This window comes from Chamaea fasciata, unplaced genomic scaffold (genome assembly GCF_029207755.1).
Source record: "Chamaea fasciata isolate MVZ Bird 193981 ecotype frontalis unplaced genomic scaffold, bChaFas1.0.hap1 SCAF_4, whole genome shotgun sequence".
Taxonomy (NCBI): domain Eukaryota; kingdom Metazoa; phylum Chordata; class Aves; order Passeriformes; family Sylviidae; genus Chamaea; species Chamaea fasciata.
The window spans coordinates 65,184,417-65,199,493 of NW_027094089.1; the positions used below are offsets into that span (position 1 = coordinate 65,184,417).

Sequence of the window (15,077 nt, forward strand, 5' to 3'; positions counted from 1 at the left end):
AATTAATTTTAAAAATATTATTCATATTTCTTCCCATTTGATCATATTGACAACCTTGTGTTTTCACAGGTCAATAAACCTTTATTGATTCTTATTCAGACTGCAACATGTACCAAGACAACACCTTTCAGCAAACAAGCAAGATCCTTCAAACATGGTTTGAAGCATCATTTCAGACAAGAGAAATCCTTTTGTTCTCTCATACCTCGGTCATTACCAAAATATATTTTTCCTTTGCCCTTTGAATTAGTTTCAATTTACCAGTACCTGCTTTTAAAGCCACGTGTAGAACATAAAATGAAACCAAACACCGGTGTCATGTTACTATGCATCAATGCCAATTGTTAAAAATTCTTTTAATCTCAATTTTCAGTGTGATCCATATTTAAGGCAGCATTAAATGAGTGATTGCTTCCACTTTTAGAGGAACTGTAAGCTCACACCCTGACCACCCACAGTTCCACACCTCCCATCACAACAGAGCCAGCACCTTTTCAACCCTGTTCCTCGGTAACCTGCATATCCAAAATACAGCCTGTCACCACAGTTACAAGGTTTTGGGCACATAATGCTTTAGGTAGTGCCACTGTGAGAACACTGTGACTAGAAAGCTCAATAAAACTTATATTTTGATCACAGTTTGCAACAGAAAATTGAGCTGGAATTCTATAGACGACATGTTGCCAAATTTTAAAAATCATGACAGACATGACATGGTATTCTCAGAGTCTACATGTGTGTTGGGGATGGTGAGATGGGGGCTTGCTTGATGTTTTTAATTTCTTAATTAAAGCATGGGAAAATAATGAAGACTGCTGTAAGAAAGATTCCATACAGATATCCCTGTGGAATGAGATCTGAGCGCCTCTTCTTTTCTTTCGCTATTGATACTTATTTAGATGGTGCTTGTGTCACACTTATGCCTCCACCAAACTCTTGCTAGGTCAGTGAAACACACTTTTTTTTTTTTTTTTTTTTTTTTTTTTTTTTCTTTTTTTTTTCTTTTTCCCCTTGGATTTAGAATGCTCTTGAATCTTATCTTGGAAGAGATGTTTTGTTATCCCCCATTAAATGTGTATCGTCATCAAGGACAGAACACTTTTCCTTCTTGACTAGCACACACTTGATTCACTGTTTCATATATTATATATTAAAACCAAAATATCCTACCATCTGTAGGTAAGGGTTATCAAAAATATTCAGAAAATGATCAGAGATCCATTTCTGATCTGGATCTGCAGGAGCTTTAATAACTAAAACTTTCCAAACTACAGGTTTCCCATTTCAGCTACACCTCACATGTTCTCTCTGGAAAGCTACCAAGAGCTGCAAATCATGAGTTTTGCATAGAGTGTGTCTTTAAAAATGAACATCCACAAACTCAAATTTTAAGGTACCTTTCCTATCAGCAATTACACATTGATTAGCTATTTTAAAACCCAACACAATGTAATTATTATCATGTTGATTTATCTTCCAAAGGCCCAATATTTGAGGAATGAAAAATCACAACTCATTTTGTGTATTTGAATACCAATTAGGCAAATAGGTTGCAGATCCTTGTGTCAAAACCATTTGAATACGTTTGCCTTACTGTTACACTTGAGCTTTCACAGATTCTTTCCCATGTCTACTAGCCACGTCAGTAGATTTCACTTACTATGATACAAGAAAAAGCAGTGAGACTGATTTGGTCACTGTCAAAACAAAAAAAATCCCTTCTGTCTTGCAAACCTTAATTCTTTATCTAGCTAAAGAACTTTCACTAACATGCTCCATTAAGAATATTTGTAACAGCTGTATTCAATCTTTTGACACCATCACTGTCAATCTGAATTGCTTCCATCAAACTTGTATTGTTTATTTTAGCTTGTAAAATAAATACTGTTTTAAATAATTCAAAACAAAAGAGAACACAAATAATACATCTTTTCACTGTCGCAGGTATTAAAGTGTGTTGTGAAAAAAGGTCATCTTGTGTTTGCAAAGCTGTGTGTCTCTACACTACTACAAGTGATTCAGACAGCATGGCTTAGTTAAGATCTATTTTAAGATCTAATGTCTTCATTAGACATTTTAAACTGCAAGAGAGTTAATTACTCATTCTGAACATATGCAGGATTTTTGGAAGGTAGGTTACAGGATGACCAAAAGGTCCTGAAATGAAGCGTGAGTTATATCATGAAACTGAGGAAGAGAAAAAGGGAGAATGGTACTGAAGCTTGTTCAAATGTATTTTCAGAAACAAAGATATGTATTTCTGAGGAGCAGGCCAGTGATGCAAGGCAGTTCTGGCAAGCAAGTAGGGCATGCACAGCATTTGCATGATCATTGATGTAGACTTAAAATATGTAATTCTTGAAGAATCTATCACATCCCATGTTCTAGCTGACATGCAGATAGCCCAACTCCAGAAAGCTGTCATGTGCCACAAGAGGGCTGTATAGATGCTGGAGCCTACAAATGCCCACACCTTTAGCTGGCGTGCCAAGAATGGAGAAAAGATGAAAGGAATAAGTTAGGACAGAAATAAAAATAGACCAGCTATCTGGGTAGATCATGAGACTTTGCAGGTCACGATTTGAAAGGAACAAAGGCGTGTGCTTCCCTGTATGGTGGATGCGTCCAATGCAAAGGGAGTGGCAATGGTGGAGGTAAAAATGTGTCGTGGGTTTTGTAAAGAGCATATTATTCTATTCCATCTGGGTGGAGCAGAAATGCTTATCTTTGCCCAAATGGGTCAGTGTCACTTATCAGATGGTGAAGTGCTACTTATCTCTCTTCATTGTTTCACTACTCCCTGGGAATATCTTCTGCTCACCAATGACATGACATATTACATTGTAGTATTGTAAGATGCTCCACACAGGGAGGAGGAGCCAAACCATCTTAACCTAGATAAAAAGGAGCCACAGTGCCACTAAGTATCCAGTTTTTCCACCGGATCCCTGGAGGAAGACCGGACACATCTCACCATTACTGGACCCTTTTTCTTCAATGAGACCATCTCTACTCCAACAGAACCACATCTGCCACTCCAGGAGGTCTTACTTTGGACTGCTTCCAACATCCTGACCAACAGGGTGTCAGGTTGTATTTCTGACACTGGAATTTCTTGTTGGTTTGTTTGCTTGCTTATTCTTCTGTACTACAACATCTGTATTTTTATACCCCTAGTAAAGAACTGCCATACCTATTCCCAAAATCTTTGCCTGACAGCCTTTTAATTGCAAATTTATAATAATCTGGAAAAGAGGGGAAGGGCTTACATTTCAACCCTCCCTGGCAGACACCTGTCTATCTAAACCAAGACAAACTGTGACCAAATCTCCAGTCTACTGATACTCATAATGAAGGATTTTTGTAGACTGGGCATCACATTAACAGGCACTGCATATCAGGAAGAACGTGCTATATTGAGAACCTGAAGCACTGAAATGTATAATCAAAAATGTCCTTGCCTTTGCAGTCCAAACAGCACAATTTCATATAAATTATGGATATTTAAAAAAATTTAATTATTTTCTTACTATTCCTAGTGCTATTAAATGATTTACCTAAAGAAAGGGGAGTAATGGAAATCTAATGCACTACTGATGCTCCGCTACTGATGCCTTGTACTCCAGAAATTCTGGAGTACAAAGATTAGGCAATGCAATAGATGCTTTAAATATCTATTAGTTCATAAAATACGTATATTGAAAGACTGACAAGTCCACAATATAATATTTTAATTTACAGAGGAATTGGAGACAAACTTTTTGTCAGTAACAGAACTGTCTGAAAAGTCCCAGTAATTCTCCACTGACCTGAGTTTATTATAGACAATATATCATTTTCGTATGTTCCTTCTTTTAGAAGAAAAAATTATTACCTTTGTCTGTTTTTTGAAATTTGTTATATTGTGACAGAGTAGTTATCCTAAAATAAAAAGGGACAACAACTGAATCTCTGTTTCAGATTTTATCACAGATATATATAACCCATCATGATTCAAATAACTCACTAAATCTAAATAATAGTGTCACTATCAGTAAAGATGTAGAGAGAGAGAGATCCCATATGTTTTTTTAAAACAGGCATACATTAAATATAGTTAGTATAATTTCATATAGTAAAAGAACACATTATTGGTTACCGGAATTAGTGGAATATGTTCTGTCCACACGGCCATGCTGATAATAATTGATTCCAAAATAGGGTAGCCTTAAAATGGTGAAGGGCTGCTTTAAATTAGACCCATACCCATTGTTGCCTGTTAGATGTTACACACTTTCAGGTTTTATCTTGAAACTTCAGCTTTAAAATTATGGGAATTTACTTTGTGTATAAATATTTGCTTTTGTATTTATAGTTAAGACTATCCAGACAAACATCAAATAGCCTCAGGCACTGACTGAAAATTATACTTTATTGTCTTTGCAAGTCATTATGTTCAAGCTCCACCACCAATTTGGGGAAGCAAACCTGTAAAACATCTACGCCTGTTTAATTTGCCCTGTTCAATTACAGAACATTACATTAGCATGATCTAATTTCTTAAAAAGCGTTCAGTCCAATTACAGTTGAACTGATATTTTGACTTACTATGTTCTAATGGTGTGTGCAAGAATAGCATTCATTTCATTGCTCCCAAATGCTTCAAAGATAAACACTAATTCAAATTTAAAAAAACAATCTAGAATTTTAAACCTCCTAATATTTTCTATGAAGTCAGTCCATGAATTCCTTTGCAAAAGAGCTGCCCATTTCCTTCCCACACTGTGCAATCTCATATGTTTACATCTCTGAAGTTAGCATCTCTTCTCTTCTGTTTGGCAGCTGTGAAATAGATTGCACCTTTGATCGGGAGTTCATCTCACTACAGATAACTGTCATTCCCAACAGATACTGACCGATGAACATTTTCAAAGAAGTTATATTTGTTGTTTCATTTAAAAAAAAAAAAAAAAATTGTGAAAGCCAAGGCATTAATGACACTGACCACATCTCACAATAACATTACCTTTTATTAGAGATTTTATTTTACATATCCCCATAAGATATAAAACCTTCCAAGAGAAAATATCAAAAACCTTCAGCTGAAATCAATTTGTTTCAGACAATAAAAGCAAGTAATCCAAAGAAAATTAAGATAAAGGAATATAAAAAAACCCCAAACCATTAAATTAGAACAGGTACAACTCTCATATGGAAAGTAACAACAAGGTTTTAAACCATTTCTTACACAGCATTATATTTAAAATCATACTGGCAAGGTAAAGATGCTTCTTTCTCTTAACCAATAGCTACAAACTCAGCAGCTATAAAAACAGAAAAAAAACCCAAATAATGAAATTGAATTAGATGGCCAATTCACAAAAAACCAGCATAAGAATTCATTAGGACTTGTGGAAAAAACCAAACCAAACCAAACCAACCCAACCTCCAAAAATCAGAAACCAACAAAAACAAAACCCGAACCAACCCCCCCCCCCCCCCGCCAAAAACTAAAATCCAACAAAAACCCAAGCCAACGAAAACACAACCTCATTGACAGCAACGTTCTGAACCAATTCAAGCAAAATTCTTTTTGAGACTTTGACTGGAGCTCTGATTTAGTTAAGGATTTCAGGAAATTGAAAGCTGTCATTACACAAAAAAAAAAAAAAAAAAAAGAAAGAAACAAGGATTACATCTGCTGGTTAAGGAAGATTCAGGCATCATGATTGTACAGCCGATGATAAAAGTAAAGAACCAATGCTATATGAAGAATCTTTCAAAGCAATTCCAAGAGGCAAAAAACTTTAAAATTTTATTGCATCAAAATTTTCCTTTTCTGTCTAGCAAAACTGGAATAGTATTTTGAATGTTTTCTAGCACAGAGCACACAAAATTCTCTTAAACATTTTATTTCTGAAAAAGCAACAAAATAAATGTTATGAGAAATTTCTGCTGGCAAGTCCACTAAGCTTTGAATTTCAACAAAACCCAGCATTTTCAAATATTCTTTCCAAGAAATATTACAGTACATGTTTATTGCATGAAAACATCCATTTACTGGACCTGATTCTTCCATTTGTGGTTAGTGATTCCTATATTCTTGATGTAACTTGCACCAGATCCTACTAAAGTATTTCCATTATTACAAAACAGACAGTAGATTGAATTAAGAAAATCTACACAATCTGAACAGAGATCCTACTTGTGACAATGCATAAAATCTGACTTTCATTTTCTTTTTAGATAACCTGTAGCTACATGAAATAATTTGACAGACTATGATATTTGATATAATGGTTGAACAAAAATGATGAAATTAAATACAGGAGGCAGTATTAGAGCTAGCACATCTTTTTACCAGTTATGATGACTTCTCATGCATTAGTATTGAGGATAAGCAGCAAGATATGGAAAAGTAAAGCATAAGCAAGAGACAGAAGAATGAGTTATGAAAATAAATGAAGGCTATAAGATGGGATCATACTCAACTGAATGTTCATATATATTAACTGTAAACAGCAGTTCTACTTAGGGAAATACTTTTCACACTTGGATGGCTTAAGTACTAAATGTGGATTAATATGGGAAAAAGATAAGTCTTCATTCTTCAGTAACACTGGCAATGTAAGTGAAGTTTGTAAAGCAAGCTTGTGAAATGTTGTTTAGAATATAGGCACATCATTTGGAATTAACAGCTCACCACAGTCTGTGACATGCAAGCACATGTTTTGATGAGTTTGCAAACTATATCTTGCCTACTATCAACTCTCTGCATCAATCTGCATTTTTTTTGAAAGCAGTTAAATTTAGCTTCTGCAGTAATTCTTTTTTTGTTGGTGTTTCACATCATGACATCATATTAATACATTCAAATAGTCAAAAATGTTCAGAATAAGATAGCACAAACTTGGTGCAGGAGTACATAGATCAGTGTGGCCAGCATTGTCAAATAGGAGATACACAGCTTAAGTATTATATAAACTATCTTTTCCCCAAAAACATTAACATAGACACCAAAATTGTAACAAGACATATCAAAAAATAAGGCACATTTATTTTGATATGGTAATCTTGAAATAGAAAACTCATTTCAGAGAACACCGGTATCTAAATGAGTTTTATAAAAAATCTTGTATTCATGATAATTATGGACATTTCTCATCATGGTAATGGAATAATTGCACATATCCCAGTGTATCAAGTAACAAAATGGGAGTTTTATTAAACATTTCCATTGCAAAATTACTATGTAGATTCACGTTTTTCTATTTACATAACTCAGGTGAATGGTAGAAGTATTAAAATCTACCATCACTTATCACAAGTACTGCAGGCTTTCATTTTACCACAATTAATAATCCCCTTTATGCTGAATAAATTGAAATTAATTGTGGAATAAATTGAGATTATTGTTATTTGTATAAATGATTGCAAATATTTGGACATTAGCTACTACACAGGAACATTTTATTCCATTTTATTTCCAAGCTGCATCAGGACTTTCTACACTGAGTTATTTGTACATAAATTCATCAAGAATCGGGAAAAAAAGGCTGTTTAAAATCCAATCCCCTACTTATGAAAATTAAAACACCAGAAACATCATTAATTAGCATTTAACCTGAGATTTAATCTGTTGAGAGGTTAACATCCATAGAAATTTCTTCACTTGTTGTATTAACCGACAATGATGTTGCTATTTTATGGGGGATAAAAAACTGAACCCAAAAAAAAAGGCTGCTTGCAACATGGCTTTTCACTGTGTTGGTCAAAAAAAAAATTATAGAATGCAATTTTTTTCTCACAGTATCCAGAAGCTGGAATAACATTAATGTGCCTCTTATTGCACATGAAACTCAGAGGAGATATACTTGCAGATTCTCCTCTGAGTATTAAAGCAGGATTTCATCTCAGCCGAATCCGGAACGTATTTATCTCCATAGAACTCATATTTATTTCACTTATATTTCTGGCATCTGGAGGTGAATGCATCAAAGATAACGATGTGGGTGTAAGACTTTCCACTCTGAATTTGCTAAAGAGTTTATGCACCTTTATCTGGAGGGAAAAAAAGAAACAAAACCCCTACATTTAGAAAAAAAAAAAGTAAATACCTTAAAATTGTACAGCTCCTTGCAGCATCCAGCACAGAAATTCTCATGCCAAAGATTTTGAATATTTTTAAATATCATAGATTAAATACTGTACAATAAATTAGATCTTTTTAGACATTACTTGCTATGTTTCAATGTAATTATTAATTACTTATTATATTCAAAATTACTATAAATATTTGGATTTGAACACTTCTTATTTCTAAACAAAACAATATTTACTCTTCTGTCCAGAATAGATAAATCCCAAACCTCTCTTAAAATTTTATTTAAAAATTACTACAGATTAATAACTGTACCTTTCCCTGAGTAGTGGAACAGTGCAGACCCATGTCTCTGTTTAAAAATCCACAATCAAATCCTTTTCTATGAAGAATCAGAGCAGCTTCATCAGATGGTTTGGTATCTACCTACAAACAAACACTATAGAAGATTACTCACAAAGTATCAGTCAGGAAGACATTTTAGGACACCAAAAAAATTATCCTTATCATACAGCGCATAGGAACATTACACCTTAAAAAATGTTCAGCTTCAATTGAACTGTCACAGGTTTATTAAAATTTATAAAGCTAAACATAGAAAGAACTAAATGGCAGAGTTGAAACATAATGTACTACAGAATATAAATGTAAATGTTGAATTTAAAGGTCAACAGATGCACATGTACAGACTTAGGACTGAAGTGTATTAACAGGTTTCCCACAAAAATTATATGCCAAAACAGAAAACAAACTGGAAATCATATGTTAACTACAATACTCAGTTTTACATATTCAATGGCATTATGTTGAACAACTTTCATATAGCAAAACTGCTCTCTAACTCAGCTTAAGGTGTACAGAAAAATGTACACTGAAACACACATATGATATAAATGTTATGTTTATCTCTAAGATATTTAGGGTTCTGAGCCTCAATAGACATTAAAGAGTAAGCTGCTCCTCACTGGATTTGTGCTCTAGACCCCTCTCCAGCTCCATTGCCCTACCCCGGACATGTTCCAGCTCCTCAATGTCTTTCTCTGGCTGCACCCCTACACTCACTGTAGTCACTTATTTACTATGATGCATGACTTTATTTCTTTATTTATTGCTGTTTTACATTCTTCAACTCTTAATCTTATTATATATATAAGAGCATTAAAAAGATGGCTCTATCCAAAGCCATGCTAGTTCTTCAGGGTAGTTTTCTTTAATTTATTTCTGGTTTACTTGTTCTTATACTGGTGGTTTCTCACAAAAGCATCTGCCATGAGTTGGATTCATTTCTGGTTCTTCACAATGTATCTGTTGCTTGGAGGAACCAATGCCAACAAGTATTAGGCACTCTGTGATGCATTAGCTCCTGAAGGTGTACCAAACAAGAGTCTTAATCTAACAGGCTTTTCACCCTAATTCCTTTTCATAAAGGAGATCATGGTTCAGCTTGTACCAGCTTCTTTGAAACCCAGCAAGACAGGGATTCAAAGTACAACAAATTCGTAGTATAAAGTACTCATTCGTATAATAAAAAAATTATAAACTTTGTGGATTTAAATTCCTAATTTAAAATAGTAAAAATTTACTCAATAGTATTTGAGTTGAATTGAGATACTTTTTAGTGAAACACCAACTGCTAGAAATTTTGCGTAGTTTACAAATCATGAATAAAACTCAGCTTGAAAAGATTCTGTGAACAATAGTTAATAACCACCTAAAATTAACTTTTTAATTTGTGAATAGTGCCTACATTCAGCATGTGAAAACAAGTTTCCAGTATCTGTTAACACTGAGGGCTAAAGAAGTTTTTATCCTGTTCACTGGAACAGCAGTACCACTTTAAACATGAAGTGAGGTAATAGCTCTGATATTTTCCTTCTCCTACTATCAAACGCCTGACTTGGCTTTAATTGTCACTGCTGTGACAGTGTTGTACTTAAAAGTACATATTTTTATGCACACAAAATAATACTGTCTGCCTAAACATCAAATCAGTGAAACATTAAAATTCATACTGAAAAAGCCTGACTTCCTATGGGGTAAATTAATGTTAGAAATTACAAGACAGTAATGGATATCAAGACTTCCTCTAATTCACTTAAATTATCTTTTAGTAATCTGCATTAAAAAATGCATGTATACATTTCAAATGATGGCATGAATATTTCATCTCCCAATTTTTTTAGAATTAAATATTATCTTAATTAGGATTCAAAATACTTAAAACAAAAAGGTAACAAACAATTAATGACACCCTAAGTAAAAGTGTTTTGGTCAGCATGAATATCTATGATTTAGTACTCTACCTTCTACCAAGCACATAGCAACCCCGTGTAAAAAAAATAGCTGTTCTAACCATTATGAAAGCAGCTGAAAGACAGTTGCCACAGCCTCCATATCTGCTTTAATTTACCTGTTCTTATATCATCTCTGGGTAAATTGGATTAAATACATTTAAGGTTAATGAATGTCTGAGCAAGGATGAACTTAATTTACACCAAGTACACCTTCTAAACATGACCATGCTAACTGCATGAACACCTGTAACAAACTCCTCAATTTTCAACAAATAACAACATTCTTAGCCTTGAAAAATTCACAGCACTGTTATTCCACAAAAAATCCCCAAACATTGTGCTATTAAATCTCTAACTAGCCTTCTTAAAAGAGCCGCCAAAATTTTATTTGATTTTGATCTCTGAGAATTAAAATGTAGCCTTATAAGAAAATAATCATTAAAAAAAATGTTAGGCTTTCTCATAACCAGTATCCCAGAGCAATGCTGCTAAAATTTTTATGAGAAAGAAAAAAGGTTTAAACTATTTTTAAATTCTATTACTGTAAGCTAATAGACAAAAAAGTTTAGGCAATATGGAAAATTTATGTATTTATGCCTAGTATAAAGGGACAAGTGTTCTTGATCTTGAGTCCCAGTTTATTTACATCAGGTAAAATATGTGTTAAACTTCTCAAAAGCTGGAGTTCTATTAAGAAAAAAAAATCTTTAAACATTGTAACTCTAATGGATTGGACTCTTCCATGACAAGATGAGGTATCTTACAACAATAACAAAATTCTTTCTGATTTCTTATCTTAAATCTTTTTTCTTTTTTTTTTTTTTTTTTTTTTTTTTTTTTTTTTTTTTTAAATTTGGTACCCTCTTATCTGAAATTGTAATGGATTATGGAAAATCAACTTCAACAGTTTAAGCAATGGATAGGCATAAATCTCCAAAAAATAAACCATTGTGTCAATTAACCAGAATTATGTTACTAGTCATTCAAATTCTTGGAAGCAAGAGAAAGCAAGCAGAAAATGGGAAGGGATTTACTGAATTATTTGCAAGGCATAGCACCATTTTTGCCGTGGGGAAAAACATTCTGTATCTATAATGAAAGTGCTCCTATCCTATGACTGCTGCAAGTTTTCACTTTGAAGTGGACATATTGATGCTACAAGCTCAAGAGCTGTCAATCAGTAATCAATGAAACATACAGCTGTGAACAGGGAAGAGATCATAGCCTCAAATAGTCCTTTATCAGCTGGGAGAGAGGGGCCAGAAGAGCTCAGATAAAATCAGAGAATTCATTTACGAGTATTCATTTACAAGAATACATTGAATTCAAAAAGCAGACACTGAGCAAGCCTGTCTTTTCATAGCTTTCATACCCAAATCATACAAACAAGAGGATGGATTTACACCTCAAAGAGAGGGAAGATGTTCATGACAATCTGCCCCTGAACTTGGTGTGTTGAAGTAAACCTGTGATGTGGAGTTGGTTGAAGTAAATGAAAGTATACACAGTGAAGTATGAAATATTCACTTCACATGAAGATTTAATTTGGTATGAGGCTACTTCCTATCCTTTTAAAGGTACAAGACCTACAAAATCAAGAAATTTTCCACATTATAATTCAAAATAAGAATCAGTCACAACTGAAGGAGCTTACACAAGATTGAACCACTTACAGAGAAAGCATGAGACAGCAAACATTGTTCAAGTTTTAAAACACAGATTAAGACAGAATGAAGAACAGATTAAAAATTATATAATCTGATGTTAATACAACCATGTTCAGCCATCATGGAGACTCTAGAGGAAAGGGGATAAATAGTTTGTAACTAAGCATGGCAGAATTAAAAAGGGATTTCACTGTGGTGACAGCACTGGTGAATAGCACTGCAATACAACATAAAGTTAACATAATCACATCTGACAAGCTGAAAAACTGAAAAGAATTTATGGAACAGTTGTCAGGAAAAAAATGCAAAAGAAGTTCCAGTCCTTCAGTTAATCAAAGGGAAAATGAAATTCTAGTGGTTACATACCGTTCTTTCCTTTGAAGGAGAAAAACACTGAGTACAGAAGAGCCTTTTTTTGTTTGAATTTTTGTTGGTATTTTGTTTGTTGGTTTGGGTTTTTTTTGGTCTTTTTTGGTGGTGGTTAGATGTTTGGGGGTTTTTGGTTAGGTTTGGTTTTGGTTTGCCTACCAGAGAACATTTTCACAGGATCCAATCATTATGAAATGCTGAAAGAATAACTAAATTAGGTCTTGTAATTAAGCTTAAAAATTTTTGACAATAAATTTGGGTTTAAACTATATCCTTTATTAAAAACATACTCAGAACAAAGTCTAATGGCCTAAAATTTAATTCTTCTAGTGCAGAAAAGGCTGAGGTATATGAATGGTTCTCTCTTAAACTTTGGGAACTTATTGAAATGTACCCCCTCCAGACATAGAATTCTGCACTATGCATGCTAATACGTTGTGAAAAAACCAATCCCTTCATTTCACATTATTCAAACAGACACAAGTCTCCAGTTCTTGCAGAAATAACAAAAGCTCATAATCACACTGCAGTTTATCGTATCATATAAACCCACTCACAAAGTACTTTACAAGAATAAATTATTTGACTATATTAGTAAGCTATATCATACGTTTGCTCATAAAAATGAGTGGTTTGACCTTACTTTTGCTTGGATTGTCCTCAGATTGACTATATGCATGTCACAAGGCATGGATGACATCAGTGGAGAAAAAGTATTTATCAACTCTGGGACTCCTGAATCTGCATTTGCTGTCATCGGAATTACAGGATGATTTAAGAAAAGAGAAGTCATATGACTAAGAAGTGATGGAAAACTGACTGGCGTCTTCTCTTCATTCTGCAAAATACAAAAGAATGATTCAAATAAACATATTGTCATGTCTAAATTTTGAAATCCACTTACTTTATACATTATTCCAAGAATTACATAGAAAGTTTTAATTTCTAGACTGTCCATTCAATTAATTTTGGAAATCTTTGATCATCCACTAATTTTCTTCTATTAATAGGTATACTTACTGTTTTTATAAACAGTAATCTTTCAAAATTATGATGACGCTTAATTTTACAACAGCCTGTTTCTGTTAGCCCCAGATGCTTGAACAACACGGTTTGGAGAAAGAAATTAGTTACTACTTTAGCAAGTTGCTACTATTTATTCAGTATCTCTTTCTATATGGGATGCCAGACAGCCTTTTACAGGCCTCCTTTTCAACATTATTTTCTGACCTGTATTTCGTGCTTCCTCCATCTTGTATCCCAAATCCCTCTTTCTATTGTAAATCTATTTCTCTCAAACTATTCACTGGACCAAACCGCAGCTAGCATCTTTGTCTTGGTCTACATTGCAAAAAAATTTCTTTCAGAAATTTTATTTCAATGTCATACCAGCAGGAACCAAAGGTATTCTATCCTAAGATTTTACAAATTTTGTACTTTCCAAAGTTTCATATTTGCAGTGTTTTCACTTGGCTGCAGAGGATGCCTTACAAATTGGAGATGATCAAATCTTACATATTCACAACAACCAGTTAAAGCTCCAGAGAAGGCAAGAGAAGAAAACAAAACAACTTAAAAAAGGCAATTTCTATTTTAGAATGTCAATGAAGATAAGAGTAGAAATGGAAGTTAAAATGTCTTTTGTTCTTTTTTTTCCCCTGCATACTTAATCAGATAAATCCATGCTTGTTGGTGATATTTGGCAAAAACTTTGCAGAAAGTTTATTGAAAATATAGTATCTTATGCACTGATACATTAAATTTGTGTTTTATGATAGGCTGTAAATATGGAAATAAAAAACAAATGGGAGATACCTAAAGCAAAGGGGAAGATTATTTTTCAGCTTATAACAGACAACCACAACAGTAATTTCCGTGTTGGGGAGCGTGTGCATGTATGCATATTTATTCAATATTTCTCCCGTAGCACAAAATAGAGCTGACAGTGAAGAAATCGAAAATATTCCAGGCCCGAATCAATGCAAGATGGTAATTTCTGTTTTAATCTTGGTGCTTTCCTCAGTAATAAGTAACACTCTGCCTCTTTGGTAACTACTAAGCACTGAGGCTGGGTATTTTTAAGAATCTATTATGACCCCCAAATGATAACAGTGGATCATTGTAGAGGATTGCTCCTCCATATGTCTCATTGCATTTATTTATATTGAATTTCATCTGCCATTTTATGGCATCTTTCATCAGTATTGAATCTTCTAATTCTTCAGTTTAGCCTTGATTTTTTTTCATTACCTTGAAAAGTTCAGTATCACTGGTAGACTTCATTGCCATGATTTTCTTCTCTTCTAATTACAGTATGAGAAATTTTGCCCTATGTACAGTTTAATCTAAAAGTCTTCCATTCAAGTGCCTGAATACACGCTTTATACACAGGGAAAATGTGCAGATCCAATCTTCTTTCAAAGAAGAGCTCATTTTTTCCACCCCAAAAGGAATACTGTTCACTCTGTTGCCATGGAAGTGCTAAAGTCAGACAAAACATTTAATTGCCGTTTATTTTCTCATCTTTCACTGTTTTTTTCCTTAGTAAAGTAAGTTCATTGCTTGCATCTGAGAACTTAAAATGAGGCCTTCTAAAATATTTTACAAATCACACATGAATCAGAAAAATAATCTATTCATCTTTTCATAGTATTTAAAACAAAATAT

General features: G+C 33.7%; 1 protein-coding gene across 2 annotated transcripts in view; it reads right to left on the reverse strand.

The window, feature by feature from the left end:
* Nucleotides 1-4,990: 4,990 nt before the first annotated feature.
* MAN2A1 (mannosidase alpha class 2A member 1) overlaps nt 4,991-15,077 on the reverse strand; it is a 112,839-nt gene continuing 102,752 nt past the window's right edge. For both annotated transcript variants that reach the window (XM_066181836.1, XM_066181835.1), the window contains exons 20-22: nt 13,054-13,248; nt 8,396-8,506; nt 4,991-8,040 (exon numbers count right to left, since the gene is read on the reverse strand). In XM_066181836.1, coding sequence (XP_066037933.1) covers nt 7,888-8,040; nt 8,396-8,506; nt 13,054-13,248 — 459 coding nt within the window. In that variant the 3' untranslated portion in view covers nt 4,991-7,887. The remainder of the gene's footprint in view (nt 8,041-8,395; nt 8,507-13,053; nt 13,249-15,077) is intronic.